The 16,707-nt window shown below is 46.7% G+C and overlaps 1 protein-coding gene across 1 annotated transcript; it reads left to right on the top strand.

Annotated features, from left to right (window-relative positions):
• The first annotated feature begins 15,139 nt into the window (after window positions 1-15,139).
• FGFBP1 (fibroblast growth factor binding protein 1) lies at window positions 15,140-15,853 on the top strand. The gene has a single exon (XM_012638447.1). It carries the CDS (start codon window positions 15,140-15,142, stop codon window positions 15,851-15,853), a length of 714 nt encoding a protein of 237 aa, XP_012493901.1.
• The last annotated feature ends 854 nt before the right edge of the window (window positions 15,854-16,707 follow it).

Here is a 16,707-nt window from a genome sequence, read left to right as displayed (position 1 = left end):
GCCCACTGCATGTAACGCTCTCGCTGTCTACCAAAGATCTGTAGGCCACAATGCTGATAACATCGTCTGCTCAGCAATTTTTCAGTCAGGTATTTCAAAGTCCATTACACTGCTTGAAGATGCCACCAGCCTGAGAATAAAGGCAAGAAATGTCCACTGAACATGTTGTCCATTAGCCCACTATGGGGGCCCCATGGCTCTGAACAGTGTGGCATCATCTAACTGCCAGTGACCCAGGTAGTAAAAGACAGGGCACAGCATGATCTCTAGTGCTACTACTGTGTGCCCGGAATCGGCCTGTCTCACACGGTGGCAACTCCATGGTGACAGTTGAATGTCAACTACCACTGCATGCCAATTGTGGCCACCAGATGGCGGCAGAGGACCAATGCAGTGTATCAGCCAGACAAGGATAAGGTCCAACCCTAGAGCTAAGAGTCCTTGCCACTTTTAGACAGAGATCAACTGCTGACAGATGCCACAGTCCAGGTAAGCCATTTCAATCTCAATGGCACACAGACTATTTTGAACCCACAGTGTTAGTGGCAGAAATAATACTACTGTCCAGTCCGACAGTGACGGGCTAGCACTGCTGGCTGGCAGGGCTGTGCGGGGCTCCACCACCCACTGTGCTCCACTCAGTGTCATCAGGGTGCGTATCTTCCCATGGGCACCCACAAGGGCTACCAGGCTGCAGGAGCAGCTGTCCACAGCTTGCAGCCCCATGGAGGAGCTGCATACCAGTCAGTTGTCACCAACCAGATGGGTTGCTAGCCGCAGCCAAGAGAAGGTGAAAAAGGGCATGTCTGGTCCCTGTGAGTACTGTCTCAGGCAAGGACAACGGCTTTCTAGTTAGCCCACTGGGCTCCTCCTGCAGTAGCTTTTCCAGAGTTGTCTCGGGCTAGATGGCTGCTGTCACCAAGTGGACACTGTCACCTTTATGTTGAGTTGAGTCGTCAGTAAACCAAGCCTGAGCAACCCCAGGGACTTCCTGGGAGTGGTCTCCAGGTAGCTGAAGCCTGGCCCTGTGAGTAATCAGGAGAGGGACAAGGAGCCCCTAAAGATGTACCCTCAACCTACTTGCGTAAAGAGAACTCATCCGAGGGACCAGACTTGCCCCTCTGGAATGCTCTGCTGCCACTCGATATGAGAAATCTGTTTGCATTTCCAACTCTATCCTTAGCATCTGAGGGGACCAATGCAGGATGGGCCTATCTGGGTGCAATGGTAATAAGCTGTCCCCTCCATGTTGCTCAGTCTCTACAAGTGCCCAGGAGCAGGACAGCAGCTGTGTCTCAAGTGGGGAGTAGCAGGGAGTCATGTCATAGAAATCAGTACCCAAGGGCTGGCTCTGGGCAGAGGCTGCCTCCTTTTGTCATCAGCTCCCCTCAGCATTGGTAAAAGTAAGGTATACCCAGAAATCCCAAAGAGCCTTGAGATTTACAGGCCCCAAGGACATGGGGCTACCAGCAGACCTTCTGAACTACTCCCAAGGCCCCTGCTGCCCAGGTCACTAGAAAATATGGTGGCTTTTCTGATTGATTTGTGCATGGAGCTTAACGAAATACCTGGGTTTCATCTCCAAACCCCAAACAAGCCCGCTCAGTGTTGGGCTTCCTTTTTTAGTAGTGAGATCTGTAGAGTGAGTGAATTTTCTTAACTGTCCCAGGAATAGATCTTTGAGCCTCTGTCCACAGTGGTCCACAGACTTGACTGGGATGGCTGGTCCCTGTGTCTTCTCAGCACCAATGAGCCACCACTGGGCTTTCCTATGGGGCAGAGTCTACTCCAGTCCGATTGCCCCATGCTCTTTATTGGAGTTTATTACCATGATATCATCAATGCAGTGGGACCAAGTCAGGTCCTTTAAAAATAAGGCTTATCTCAACTTTTGGCCCATCTGTTGGTGGCAAATAGTAGGAGAATTCAATGCCCCTGTGGCAAGACAGGAAACAGGTTCTGGAGGTCCAGGTGACCTTCCAGGGATGTTGATCTTTGACACTTGGTGCCAAAGAGATTGATAAAAAGGCATTAGCCATGTCCAAGACAGCATACTATCAGTTGGGCAATCGATTCAACTGCAGTCACTAAGTGTGGAAGAGCCAGGGCTACAGCACCAACAGCAGAATTCCACTGGCAATAATCCACTGTGGAGAGAAACATCCACTTCAGACTTCTCTTGAGGCAGAAATAATCTTCTAGTGTGTTTAAGCCCCTGACAGATGGAGCTTTATTTTTTTACAGCAACTAACATTTCCCAAATAATACATTCTGGTACTTTATAGTCACTAGGGCCTTATCACATGAGACACAACCTATCTGGGCTCCATTTAGGCACTCAGCAAATATTTGCCCAGTTAATTGAATGGATGAATTCAAACTGATAGCATTGACCTACATGACCTCTACTGTACATTCCTGCACTTACATTCAGTGATTCAAAAGTTATTTGATCTTTGGGGCAATTTGGACACCAGGTCACTTATTGACGTTTTTAACAACCATCATTCACCCTTTCTGCAGAAAGGACTTAAGGAATTCCAGACGATGCATAAATTATGGTTGGGGTCTAACTGCTTTGAAAAAAAAAATGGCTAGAAAAATATGAGCACGAAAAATCCCTTGCTATGTTTCTAGTTACTAACACATAAAAAATTTTCATGCCGCACAATGATTGCTGTTACTGTCAGCGTAAAGGATCCCCTTAAAGGATGTATTTTGCCTCTAGGTCAAGTCTGGTGTCATCTGGGGGCAGCTGGGAGGTCTAGTGCTGTTCCTTAAACATATTTTTTATGTTCCCTGAAGTCGTTACGTATCTATTGACAGCTTAGAAATTAGAGTTGGGAAAGTCTTTAAATCAAGTAAACATTAGTGACCAGTTTTATGCAAAGGCAAATCCACCATCCCTCTCTACCCTTTGAATACTCACCCTTGCCCCACCCCTCCCGCGAAGCATCTGTTCCCTTTCCATCTCTCCTCCTGTTCTGTGGCCCTCTCGTCCGTCCTCTTGAAGCCAAACCAGTCCAGGCTGCGAGCTGAGATCTTACTCGGGTTTTCTCTATGCAGCTTTCTGCAGGATTCTTCCCAGAAGGCTGCACTCAGTTGCTCTCAAGCTTAGCTGTGTGGTGTAGTGTTGCCTTTCATCCTTTGCTGTCAGAGCAAGAGCTAACATTGTACCTGGAAGAGGAGATCTGTGTGCAGCTTTGGTATCTGCAAGGAATGAGTTCTGTGACTTCTAGGGAAGTCATTTAAGTTAGTTTTCTCATCTTTAATCCAGATATAAACAATGGCCATTCCTTCTAGAGTATGATAAAGATCTAATGTAATAATACACGGTGAAGGGCTTTGACAATGATATTGTGCTATGCAATTGTGTAGCGTAATTACGAATCAGTTAGAAAAGGGATTGACATCTAACGGGAAGGAAAAGACTCCTCATGCACCAGGGCCGTCTTCCCTGATAAGGCTGCCACGTGGTGTCTCCAGGGAGTCACAGATGCTTCTGAAAACTGGAAACATGAGTCTTGCAATCGCTCTGGGAAGGATGTGAGCCTAAATCTGTCTGAATATAACCACTAAACGTGGAAATTTGTCATAATATTTAGATAGCATAAGTACTAAGCCTAAGACAAATTCAGTTATTGAATTCATTCAGATAATTGTTTTAAAGACAGACTGGAAAAGGTGACTGATTCTTTCACATCATTTGAATTGAAAGAAGAGGGGAGCATGTTACTAAATCAAACCACCTGTGGACTGGGGTCAGATTCTCTATCCCTCCTCTTGTCACACTCTGATGACACTGTCCCTCCGTGGGGCTTCACTCTTCTGTGCTTGAAATGGTGTGTAAATTCTTGTAAGCTGGCTGGGGCTGGCGATGGTATTGCTTACACCTGTGCCCTCTGCAAGTCCCAGAGTGGAATTTCTACACCTTGGTCCTTCAAGAGTGGCAGCCTGTGTTGTCTCAGAGTTTTCTAAACGGTGGCCCCAGAGGATCCCAGAGCAGGGGGTGCCTGGGGATAGGGAGACTAGAGAGGGCACAGGGCTAGAAGGTAGGAATTCATGAGGCCATTAAATTAGCAACGTATCTTGTACATATATGTACAAATCATTTTCAAATGATACTGGATAATATCGTGGTAAATACACCGCAACTGTATTTAAAAGCATTACCAAATTCTCATTTGCTTTGTGGCGCTTTTTCGATAACAATATAGTTTAAGAAAATAGACTTTTTTTGAGTTTCAATGACTTATTTTGGACTCTGGTCCACCAGTCAGTAGCCGTCTGGCATTGGGTCGTCTTTGATTTCCTCCTCTCTACAATGTAGATAATAACAGCATCTGTCTCCTAAGCATCATGCAAGGATTCCATGAGATTATCCACACAAATTACACGGAGTAAGAATTCAAGTGACAGCTGCCGTCACTCTCATCGTGTTGTTACTCAATCACAGCTTATTAAATGTGTGAGTGCTGTGAGGGGCAGGTCTGCACAGGGTGTGGATGTTGTAAAAGTTCTCATTCTCGGGAAGATTGGCAGCCACTGGTCTGCACACTTCCTCCTCGACCCTACCCATAACTTCCTTCCAGTCCAGACATGTCACCTACAGACTCTCTCCTTCTGGGAACAGCTCTCCCCTTCTTGGAGAACAGTTGCTCCTCCTCCAAATCCTGCCCCATGTTTCAGACGGAGGTCTAGGCTGTTCATCGCAGAATCCCATGTGGAAGGAATGCGACTGAAACCCAACCTATCAACTCTGTCCTTGAGAGTTTTCACACTGCAGCTCAGCTCAGAGCTGGTGCCACCTGTGTTTCCAACCATGTGGAGAAAATTAGACTGGAAAAACAAAGCACAAATGCAGAGAAAAGCTGAGATGATATGAAACCAAGCATGATGGTGATATTCAAGTCCCTTTATAATCTAAGTATCTAGGTAATTATATGAATCATGTGTTTTACTTTTTTTATCTTACGATGTTGTGACACCTTTGGGAGCCTTTTAGATTCAGACACAGACAGTCCCTCCCGGGGTTTGCCAATTCCTAAAGATAATATACTCGGGATCACTCCTCTCACATGCAAGCCAACCACCCTCTTTATTTTACTCTCACACACCAAGCCTCAATATTACCTCTGCCCTATGTTTCTCAAGAGCCAGAACCAGAAAGCTAGACCACATGCTCCACACCCTGCCAGAATTATTCAAACTAACATACCCTAAACTGTGGGTTCTACCCATTGCTGACTTTCCCTTGGAAACTTCAATAACAGCTCCGGCCTGGGCTCTCCCCTCCTTCCTGCCTCTGCCTCCCTGCCAAAACCCGATGCTTCTCCGGATGTGGTGCTGCGTGCTGTGGCATGTCACCTTCTCTTTGGAAATGTAAGTATGATCGTTCTTAGGTATTTGAAGGGGACCAGTTCCAAGATCCACACAGATACCAAAATTTGCATTGCCCAAGTCCCTTGTATAAAATGGCACAGTATTTGCATATATCCTATGCACATCTTCCCATGTACTTTAAATCATCTCTAGATTACTTATAATACTTAAAACAATGTAAATGGTATGTAAACTGTTGTTATACTGTATCTTATTTGTATTATTTTCTATTATTGTATTCCTATTTTTTATTTTTTTCCCAAATATTTTTGACCCACAGTTGGTTGAATCCATGCATGTGGAGGCGTAGATACAAAGGGCTGACTGTAAGAAATTATTTTTCAGTGGTATTAGCCTCTCTGTGTCATCACTCGGTCACCTGCATGAGTTACAATCCCACAGGTGCATTTTGAGGCAGTGGTGCAGTGGGCAGAGCGACTCAGGGATCCGTGGAAGATCCTGCCTCTAGCCTGCTATTGACGCATTACCCGCCTGTACCGAACAGCAGGCTCTACCCGGGAGGGCACTGCTGGCTGCTGCGGCGCCTGTGCTTTGGCCACCCCTGCCTTGTGCTGTGTCCTTCCATGGGTTTCCACTCTAAACTGTGGCAAGGGTACGACCGCAGATTCTAGCTTAGCATGGGTAGTACAATTGGGAGCAAGAGAGGTTCCCAAGGGACACCTTATCGGTGACAAAGCATCCTGGCATGTGTGCAGTTGAGGAGGCAATCAGGGCTAATTTGCACAGTGAAGGCTTCCTGGAGAGAGTGAGAGCAGGCAGTGGTTACCCTAAGGGCGCTTTGAGGACACTGACACTGATGACCTGCCTGCCAACACCATCAGAGCCACCAGGGCTCACCACAGGTGCCTGGGAGCTGGATATTCAAGCTCAGGCACAACTCCCTATTTGTAACAAATCTTCTCTCACTTTGGTGGACAAACAAGTCCTGGGCAAATGAGGTCCTGCTTCGACTGTCCATCGGAGGCTGACATTGTTGGTCCCTTGGGCATCGGGACCCTCTGGAGACACTCTCCTGCTTGATTCCGAATTTGGACAGGCCCATCCCTACTGGTGGGCAGCTAGGTGTAGGGTGTCTTCCTCATGCAAAGCCATGACTCCCAGAAACCTTAAATTTTTCCATAAGGGCAAATCTCTTTGCTGTTGTTTGCCTTCGCCCCTTGACCTAGAGGGGTACAGGGGATCCCATCCTTGGAGATGGATGGTCCAATTCTTCATGAAAAAGGAAGAGAGGAAAGAATATTTTTATCCTGCTCCCCCCTGAGATGCCTGAAGAGGTTTCTCAGTTTTTATAAAAAGTTGTCAGTTTTGGTCAACACACTAAGAGCCTCCTCTTAAAATTCAATTGTCCCCAAATCAGGACTTTGCCATGGTTGCCCTCTTGGATGTAGCCCCCAGCCCCTGTGAGGCTGGTTGGGACGCAGACAGGGAGGCCTTTGCCCACAGCGGAGGATACTCGGGACCACCAGCAGCTTGTCAGGTCAATGCTCAATGGCAAACGAAAACAACAACAATGACAACAAAACTGGTACTGAAAAGAGTAGAAAAAAAGTAAGTTTGGCCACCTAGAAATACAAGCTGTTCTAAAGATACAGTTTAAGAGAAAACAAAAAAGAAAAGGGAGTGATTATGCTGTGCCTTGGGGCTGTCACAGGGCCCCTGGGCCCCTCCCCTCTTCCTCCCCCACTTTTCTCAAAATGACGGACTCTATTAAATCAGCAGCTGGCACATATTTCATCCATAGATTTGGCTAACACGTACTACCCAACGCCTCTTTCAACAGCCGGTCATGTGCAATTTGTCTCCAACTGCAGGACACAATGTACCTTTCCAGGCTACCATGGGGCATCTCAACAGTTTTATTATCAACACAATCTTTGCAGACAAGGTAAGACCTTGTCTTACCTGCTTCCACCTTCTCCAGGAATGCGGGTGTGACATCACCTTGATGACATCCTCCTCCGAGGAGATTCATTGACACACTCATCAGGGACATGCAAGTCCACATCTCTTACTGATTTGAGGGCAACGTATTCCTCATTTACAAATTTTACTTCCAGTGTAAAATCAACGGGCACTCCCGTTAGCGCCCTCAGAGACTCCTACACAGTACAGGCTTTGCCGACCTCTTCTCGTGCCTCCTGGAGTCCGTGGCCCACTTATGCTCACGAGTTGGCCAAGGGCTTCCGATACAAGAAACTGCCCCTTCCCCTGCATGCTAAAGAATGAATGAACGAAAGAATGATTGGCAGAATAAATGAGGTCTCATTAGAGGCCTGTTCATCCTAGATCCAAGCAGAGTCTCATGCCCCTCCTCATTCCTGTCTCCTCCTTTCGCTCTGGGTGAGCCGTTACCCTTCTGTCCCAGGTTCCCTTATAGGCCTTTTTCAGAGCTGTTTTTCTGGTTCATTTATCTAAACATCATCACATCTCAGGCAAAGAAAGCAACATAGTCATATGCCAATGTGCCTGGTGACACTCAGCCTTAACACTGGGAAAGGGCAGCTTGTCTCTCCCTCTTCCAGCTCTGCAGGGGACACAACTGCTGCACTTTGTGGCACGCATGGGCCAGAGGCTGAAAATTCAAAGGGTGACTCTCTAGGTTCTTCTTCTGCCCCAAGATAGGGAAATAGAGTGTGGGCATACGCATTTGTATGTGTGGTATGTGACGTGTGTGTGTGCAGGTATGTGGGCATGCATGTAAGTGCCTTCATATGTGCATGTGTGTGGGTGCATGTATGTAGAGATGCAGACATCTGTGTGCATTGGAAAATTTTATCCAAAAGACACAGACCTCTTTAAAGGATGTTTCACTATTTAAGAATGATGTCCTTAAAAACAAAGATTCAAAAAACACAGAGATGATCAAAGAACTTGATTTGCAGAGAGTTGATTATAAATGAGCCAAAAAATCTTTTATAGAAAGAAAACACCATATAGGGCTTTGAAATAGCCTTATTACTTGAGAAAAAAATAGAAAAAAATACCTATTATGATTGGATTGTTTCATTGAAATTGCTGATATTCTAGCATTTTTGATCTGCTACAAATAGCAGTTCCATATGGTTTAACCTAACTCAAAAATGGAGAGTTATGTTTTAGACGGGTTGAGAATCAGAACCAAGCATTAAACATTGCTTCTAGAAAAGTGAGTTAATATTGTGTGGTTTAAAACAACATTCTTATTAAGATAAGTAAACTTTAATAGGTTTTCAATTTGGATTCACATTCATATCTGTAACTTCAACACTTAGCTGTTTCTTCATTTTCTATAGAAACAAAACTGTTGTCTTCCTGAACAGGAATCCTGACATCTCGTGACTAATGAGCACTTTAAAGTCGGAATGCAAGTAGTCTTCAGTAGATCTAAGACGAATGCTTTTTGCCAGATGAATTAGAGTTTACTGATGTTTGTTTAGCCAATTTCTCCATTTTCTGATAATAAATACATTTTTTAATGCACATTATTCGACACAACAAATTGATATCACTTTAATGCAGCAACTCAGTGTTTCCTATGTCTGTTCATGAAGTCACTTTTGAAAAAAGGATTAATTTTTGACAAATTTGGTCTGGTAATATTGCACAGCTGAGGCTGACTCAGTACCAAACAGCACCCATTCATGTAACCTTTAGTGACTGCACAAACATGGCCAGCCCTCTGGGTCACAGAACTGTACGGTAGCAACAAGGCATGAAAATAAAATCAGCTTTTTTACTTGAAATCTTTAGCCAGTGGCCAGACTAGAGGAGACATGCATCGAACTGCCAGCCTTCACCCGTGTGGGCTTACCAATTATGTTCAGACTTCCTTTGGCTCTCCCAGAGAAAACCTAAATTCATCATTTAGGTTCTGGGATAAGGAGAAGAAGAACATGACCCCAATCCAACCAAAAATCACCAGACAATTTCCAAGTGAGGAACATCCTCAAAACACCTAACCAGTCCTTCTGAAAATTGTCAAGGTCATCAAAACCAAGCAACACCTGAAAAACTGTCACAGCCAAGAAGAACCTAAAAAGCCATGATGGGTAAATGCAATGTGGTATTCAGAACAGTAGGAGTTGAGAACATAAGTCCACAGAAATCCTGCACCAGAATGTTCACAGCAGCTTTATTAATCTTTGGCAAAACTTGGAAGCAGTCAAAATATCCTTTAGTAGGGGAGTGAGTGAATGAATGTCGATATATTCAGTTGATGGAATTTTAGTCAATACTAAATAGAAATGAGCAATCGGGCTATGAGAGACATGGAGAAACCTTAAATGCGTATTACTAAGTGAAAGAAGCTAATCTGAAAAGGTTACATGCTGTATGATTCCAACCATACGACATCCTGGAAAAGGCAAAATTGCGGAGACGGTAAAAGGTTCCGTGGCTGCTAGAGATTGGCGGGAGAGGGATAAATAGTTGAGCCCAGGGGATTTCTCGGGCAGTGCAGCTACCGCGTTTGATACTATCATGGTGGATACGTGTCATTTTACATTTCTGAAAACCCACAGGATGTACAGCAACAACAGTGAACCTAATGGAAACTGGGGACTTTGGGTGACAATGATGTGTCAACGTAGATTTATCGGTTGTAACAAATGCACCACTCTGGTTCCTGATGTTCACGGTGAGCGAGGCTGGGCCTGGTTGGGGGCAGGGAGTATGCAAGAACCCATGATACTTTCTACTCAATTGTGTGTGAATCTAAAACTGCTCTAAAAAATAAAGTCTGCCAATAACAACGATAAAATAGAACAGTAGGTAAGCCCTAAGCAAGTCTGAATGAAATATGAGCTTTAATTAACAATGATGTATCAGTATCTGTTCATTAATTGTGACAAATGTACCGCAGTAATGTAACAGGTTAATAGGGGAACCCAGGTGAGATATGGAACGATAACTCCTTTGCAATCCTCTGTAAACCTAAAGCTATTGTGAAATTGAAAAAGGAAGATTAAAAATGGAGGGTAAAAAGGGAAAGGCAGAAAAAAACGTTTTACAATTTATCAGTGAATGGATACATGGCCTCATTTTGGATTAAAATAATAGAAGTGGCCTTCATAGAATTCTTCTCTAATTGTGTGTTAGACACTGTGCTTGGTCCCCTAAGCCCTGGCTCCAATCTGTCTCATGAGGGCCTGGGCAGCCCTTCCTCCCGGGGCTCTTGTGAAACAAAAGCCAGTGGCCTTTGCATGTCCCGTCTCCAGGAGTTACAGATCCCCTGGTCCTGGGAGCGTGGGGAGGCGGTCAGGCCTGTGGCTGCTGGAACCTGCTACGAACTGCCTTAGCAGGGGCTCCAAATCCTCTGCAGTGTCCCCAGGGCACTGGAAAAGCACGTCATTTTCTAAGTATATCGAGATGTGAAAAAGTGTCAGGAAAAACAGCCCGAGCATGGTGCATGGCATGTAGCAAGCTCACTGGATCACCCGGGCGTCTCCCACAGGCACCAGTGAAGATGTGGGGTGACTTGGGTAGAGTCAGGGGCCAATGACACCAGTGGCGAGGGGCTGCCATTCGAGCTGGGTCTTGAGGATGAGGTGGGGTCTGCCAGGCACAGGGGCTGGAAGGGCAACAAGGGAAGGGAACAGCAGAGGCAAAGGCAGGAAGTGGTCGCAAACACAGAGTGTTTGGAAATGGTGGGGAGAGTTTCCATGTGGCCAGATTGCAGTGTGCGTGTGTCTCTGTATGTATGTCTGTGTGTGTCTGTGTGTATCTCTGTATGTCTGTGTGTGTCTATATGTGTGTCTGTGTGTATTTGTGTGTGTGTCTGTGTGTGTGTCTGTCTCTGCGTGTCTGTGTGTGTCTGTGTGTCCATGTGTCTCTGTGTCTGTGTGTCTCTGTGTGTGTGTCTGTGTGTGTGTGGCTGTGTGCATGTCCATGTGTGAGCATACCTGTGCGTGCACCTGGAACACAGTGTGGAATGGCAGGATGAGCCACGCAGGAAACTGCCCCACAGCCTGGTCTAATGTTGCCCCCCTGCCTAGAAGGGACAGTTCAAGGCAGATGTTGGGACGGAGTCACTGGAGGCGAGGGGCCGTGGGAAGTGGTGTAGGGTGTGGGGAGTGTCGTGTTACTGCCAAGCACTTCTCAGAAAGATCCCGCAGTCCGTGCGCTTCCTTGTACACATGCTTGTGTTCTGACTACACTCTTCCTCCGGGAAGAATCCGCCTCCTGAGGAGCAGGCAGGTTTCTCACTGTGCAGGAGAACACCCTGATTTACTTCTCCCTCGGTGAACAAAGCAACGTTATGTCGCCTGTGTTCAAATAATCTCCCAAAACACCACCTTCCAAGCGCCTGTCTGTGGCAGTCAGGGCTTCGGTGGGGTGGCTGGAAGGACAGTGAGGATGGGCCCCCAGGGGAGGCACTTTCAGAAACGGCCACTTCCCCTGGAATTCATGCAGTGACTCTTCGAACCACCGAGTGAACCAGTCAACACCCATAGTTGTGACCACGGAATTCTCAAACAGGTGGATTGTGCAAGAAATCCAAACACAGTCTCAATTTTTTGCCTGTATAGTGTTGGATCATGACACTGTTTTTAGAAAATTTGGATTAGGTATCAAGCAATTTCACCTAAACACACCTGGATTTTGAAGCATCTCTTCAAAAAAAAAAATCATTAAGCCTGGCAATACTGAGCCCCATGACCACATGTCCCCAGTCAATTGGAGCTGAGTGTTGATCTTCAGACACAAAAACTCCAGTTGACCCCAGTCCTCACCACTCCCTATTGCCCTCTCTCAAAACCAAAGGTCAGTTGCCATTATTATCACACTTGTGCTATTGTTTTCTTATAGCTGAGTTAAGAAAAGAGTAAAGAATTTCTTATTCTGAAAATCCATGAAAGGTGAGGCGACAAAATAGAAAGAGGTGCACATCCTCCTTGTAGAAGTGAGTTTCTTTCTAAATGCTCAGTGTGTAAGCAATAAGGGTCTGTTTTCAAAGAATACAACTTAAGACCCCAATATGAATTAAAACTGTCCTATTCCACTTTATGCTAAAAGCTCAGCCCAGTAAAACTTTGGTAGGCAGCCCCGTTATTGGCAGCACACTGAGGAAGAGCAAATGGAAGGGGAAAGAGTTAATGGTTTGGGGAATGTCGCACAGCTAAACGTAGACCATAGCCAGGATCCACCCAGTTCTTCTGGTGTGAGACTCTGCCTACAGCGGGCTGACCCAGGTGAGCTCCCTGCATTTGACCTAAAAGGGAATATTTTCAACAGAAATTTCTATATCAGGAATTCCTTCTCTACCAGCCTCTCAGGGCCCATGGAATCCTCTACCCTCTACAGTAACTTCAGAGGGCTCCAAGGAAACAGGATCTCAGACGCTAAGATGGCTTCAGTAAATTCAGTTCAACAAACACTTATTAAACCTGGGAGTTAGGAAGAGTTCACACCCTGGATGCAGAGTCCAACATTTAATCATGAGAGCCCCCTTTTCCTGGCTCTATGAACTTGGACAGGCCATTGAATGGCTCCAGAACCAATTTCTCCTTCTGTAAAATGGAACGAGTCATCACACGCCCTATCGCAGAGTGGAAATGGTGAGGAATCAGAGAGAGCTCTTAGGAAAACCGGGCTCACTGTCTGGCAGCTCCGATCACTGTGGTTGTTGTCATTTTACTCCCTGCTACGGATATCACTGCTGAAGTCCTCACCCCATCAGGGAGGTCATTGCAAGGCTGAGCTGTCCTCCTGTCCTGGTGGTTGGGGGGAAACGGAAGGACATAAAGGAAGCAGGTCTGGTGGCCCTCATGCAAACCCCCCTCTTGCGGATTCCACCTGGCACGTGCCCTGCAGGAACTGGCTCCCACGGCGGGGCGGGGCTGGGAGGAGTGTGCAGGTATGCGCTGTAAAAAGCCAGTCGGCTTGGCTCCTGGAAATCAGCTTACCCCTCCTGGCACTGCAGCGCGGAGACAGCGCAGCCTGCACCTCACTCTCGCATCTGGGGCTGCACTGGATCCGTGTGCTCAGAACAAGGTAAGAGCCTTGCTCTCTTAAGAGCTTCATTTCCTGCCCACCCCGCCTCCCCCATTTCTCACTCCACCCAAGGACTTGGGGTGCCTTGGGCCTGTGTCCCATTGTGGACAGGTGGAGGCTGAGCCTAGGTGCCATGGGAAGTGGCTGGGTCTTTCTCACTTGGGTATCCAGCCTGCTGTCCCACCCTTCCTTGCTTTAGCCTCCACTCCTGTGGTTGCCTTTCCCTTTCCCCATCCTAGCCGTGGCCAATGCCCAGGGTGGAAATGGCATCAGGACCATTTCCTGGACCTGCCTTTTTTCATGCAGAATTTGGTTTTGGTTTAAATGGAGCATGAATGATATGAATCATCTTATCATCATGTACTATGTTAAACTAAACTAGCAGAGTTCATAGTTGCTTTTCTTATTCCCTGCCAATATTTTCTGAAGAGCAGACTAAGGATGAGAAGTAAGAAGTGATCAAAAAGGGGTGACAGAAAGGAACAGAGGGATGTGGTCGGGCTGCCCACACCACCTTGTGACTTGCCCACTATGGGATCTTGAGCAATTTACTCAGCAGTCCGAGCCTTAGCAGTCACAGATGTTACCTGGGGTGACAAATTAATGGCCACCTGGCAGGGCTCTGTGTGGATTTAACAAGGTAAGAATCAAAATGTTGGATCAGTACTTAGTAGACGTGAAATAGAAATGGATTTCTCTTCTCCCTTCTGGCATAGTTTTTATTATCTACCTGATAAAATCCATGTCGTTTAGTGCGACATTGAAGTTTATCCTATTGACTCGGGAATTTCTTTTATAAGGGCATTAATTAAGGGCTTTTTTGTATGCCCAGTACTGTGCCATCATGGGTCTCCAGCAATCAATGAGACACGGTCTTTGCCTTCAATCTTGTAGTGTAAACTATCTGTTGAAATTCACCTGTCTTCACCTGGTTTCCTTTGCCCAGTCAGGTCAGAGCAGTGAGGAGTGCCCACCTTCATGCCTTTCTTTCTCCCACATTGCTGTCTCCACCCCCACAACCCCACTCACCTCCATGGGTCAAACCCCAGGCGTGTCCAACCTCTGGGTCAACATCACCTTTCATGACACTTTCATGACACCTACTACGTCCTTCCTCGTGTTGTGGTCATCTGTGTCTGTGTGGAATTGTGAGGTAGAAATCCAGCACAGTGGAGAAGGAAGAGAGCTGGTGATTCTTTCACCTATCACTTTGATTTCCGGGTAAAGGAACTGAGACCCAATGTCGGGGATAGGGACTTGTCCAAGATCAAGTTGAGGACAGAGATGGGACACACTTCCTGGTCACTGCTATTTAAATTCCCCCAAAGAGTACCCTCTTGGCTCTTTAAAACCTGTGGTTTCTCATTCCCAATGGTATGTTCAACACCTAGTCTGGTGCATGGCATGTAGTAGATGCTCAGTAAATGCTGTTGAATGAGTGAATGAGAGAGTGAGGGGTGAGCAAATGCAGGAGTGAGTGAGTGAGTGGGTGAGGAGTGAGAGTTAGTGAGGCTCAGGGAGTGGCAAAGGAAAGGATCGAGAGTGGTAATTTTGTGACACTCAAGACCCAGGTCAAGTGGAAATGTGAGTAGATGGGCTGTTCATCTAGCGATTTCAGGAGTCAGAAGGATTCTTGGTCTACTCCTAAAGCAGCAGTCATGTGTCAGGGTGGAGGGGGGCCAGCCTGCAGTCCTGCACAGCTGACCTGCTGCCCAGCACTGACTCACCTGCCTTTTGTCAAACAGGTGCCTGCCCAGCTGCAGCTATGAGGATACATAGCCTCACCCTGCTCTCCTTCCTCCTTCTGGCCACTCAGCTGCTCTTAGCAGAGGGGGAAAAAAAGGGAAAGAATGGACATCCCAGGGAAGTGGTTCCAGAGCAAAAGGACACTCTGGGCAATGCCCAGAATAAGCAGAGAAGCAGGACGTCCAAGCCTACGACCAAAGGCAAGTTTGTCACCAAAGACCAGGCCAACTGCAGATGGGCTGTGACTGAGCAGGAGGAGGGCATCACTCTCAAGGTCGAATGCAGCCAAATGGACCGTGAGTTCTCCTGCGTCTTTGCTGGCAATCCAACCTCATGCCTAAAGTTCCAGGAAAGGAGGATCTATTGGAAACAAGTTGCCCGGAATCTGCGCTTACAGAAGGACATCTGTGGACAATCCAAGACTGTCCTGAAGACCAGGGTATGCAGAAAGAAGTTTCCAGAATCCGATCTCAAGCTGGTGAGCTCCACTCTTCTTGGGAACGTGAAGCCCAGGAAGGAGAAAGCAGAGACCTCCCATAGGGAGCATATCAAGGTCGAAGAGGACACCACCTCTAGACCAGTGGGGACCCAGACCGTGGCCAAGAAAGCTCCTGAGTGTGTGGAGGACCCAGACGTGGCACAGCAGAGGAAGAATGCCCTGGAGTTCTGTGGGGAGTCCTGGAGCTCCCTCTGCATGTTCTTCCTCAGCATGATACAGGACACGTCATGCTGATGGCGTCAAAAGAGAACAGGTTCCAGTGAGAGATATCATGTCATAAGCCCCTCTGCATGCTATAAAGACCTCCATGTTCCCCCCAAACACATGAACTTTTGTACTAACAGAGTGCAGTGGAATATTTAAACAGATTTTGTAATTTTTGTTTTTGTGTTTTGGAAATTGCTTTCTATTCACTTCCTCGGATGTGATTTTCAGAGGCTGTTCACCTCATCGTATGTTTCCACGGCCCACACAGCTGTGCCACATGCTCAGATGTGCGTATGAGCAGTGAAGACGTGTCTTTGAGTTGATCAAACCAGAGTGATGATTCTAGGGCAAGGCCCTTTCTGACAAATTGACAAACATAATAAAGCTCTGGGTGTTTTTAAAAGCATGTTCAACTGTTTGCTTTCTCTACCTTTGGTTCCTAATTAACTCATGGCTCATTATAAACAGGCCTCCATATACCGGTGGATAAAATATCTAAGGAACAACTTCTAGTTCTCCACCCAGCCCAGGTCATCTTCTAACGCACCCATTCCAGAATCCTTCTTTATACTTTTCTCCATTGATCTGCAGTTTCTGATGCTTATTGAAGTACAATAATTAGGATCCCTATTGTCGGGGACTCACAGATGGTGGGGGGGAGGCAGGATTGGAACCAGGGGGGTTCTGGCAGCAGAGTCTACAGGGTTGAGGGGCCCCCTCTGCTGGGAATGGCAGAGCTGTCCAATCCCACCCACCACATGCAGGACCTGCCCTTGCGGAGCCCGTTTCTGGGTTGGGGGTAGAGGCCTGGTTAGCACAGTGCCCTGTGATGAAGGTGTAATGGAAGGTGGGGAGAACTGCATGGAAAACCAGAGAGAGGA

Source organism: Propithecus coquereli, unplaced genomic scaffold (genome assembly GCF_000956105.1).
Source record: "Propithecus coquereli isolate 6110/MARCELLA unplaced genomic scaffold, Pcoq_1.0 Scaffold13, whole genome shotgun sequence".
Lineage (NCBI taxonomy): Eukaryota > Metazoa > Chordata > Mammalia > Primates > Indriidae > Propithecus > Propithecus coquereli.
This window is presented reverse-complemented; position numbering and strand designations above follow the sequence as displayed.

Excerpts from the sequence above, each read along its gene's own strand:
- FGFBP1 (XM_012638447.1), top strand. The coding sequence starts at position 15,140 with ATGAGGATACATAGCCTCACCCTGCTCTCCTTCCTCCTTCTGGCCACT.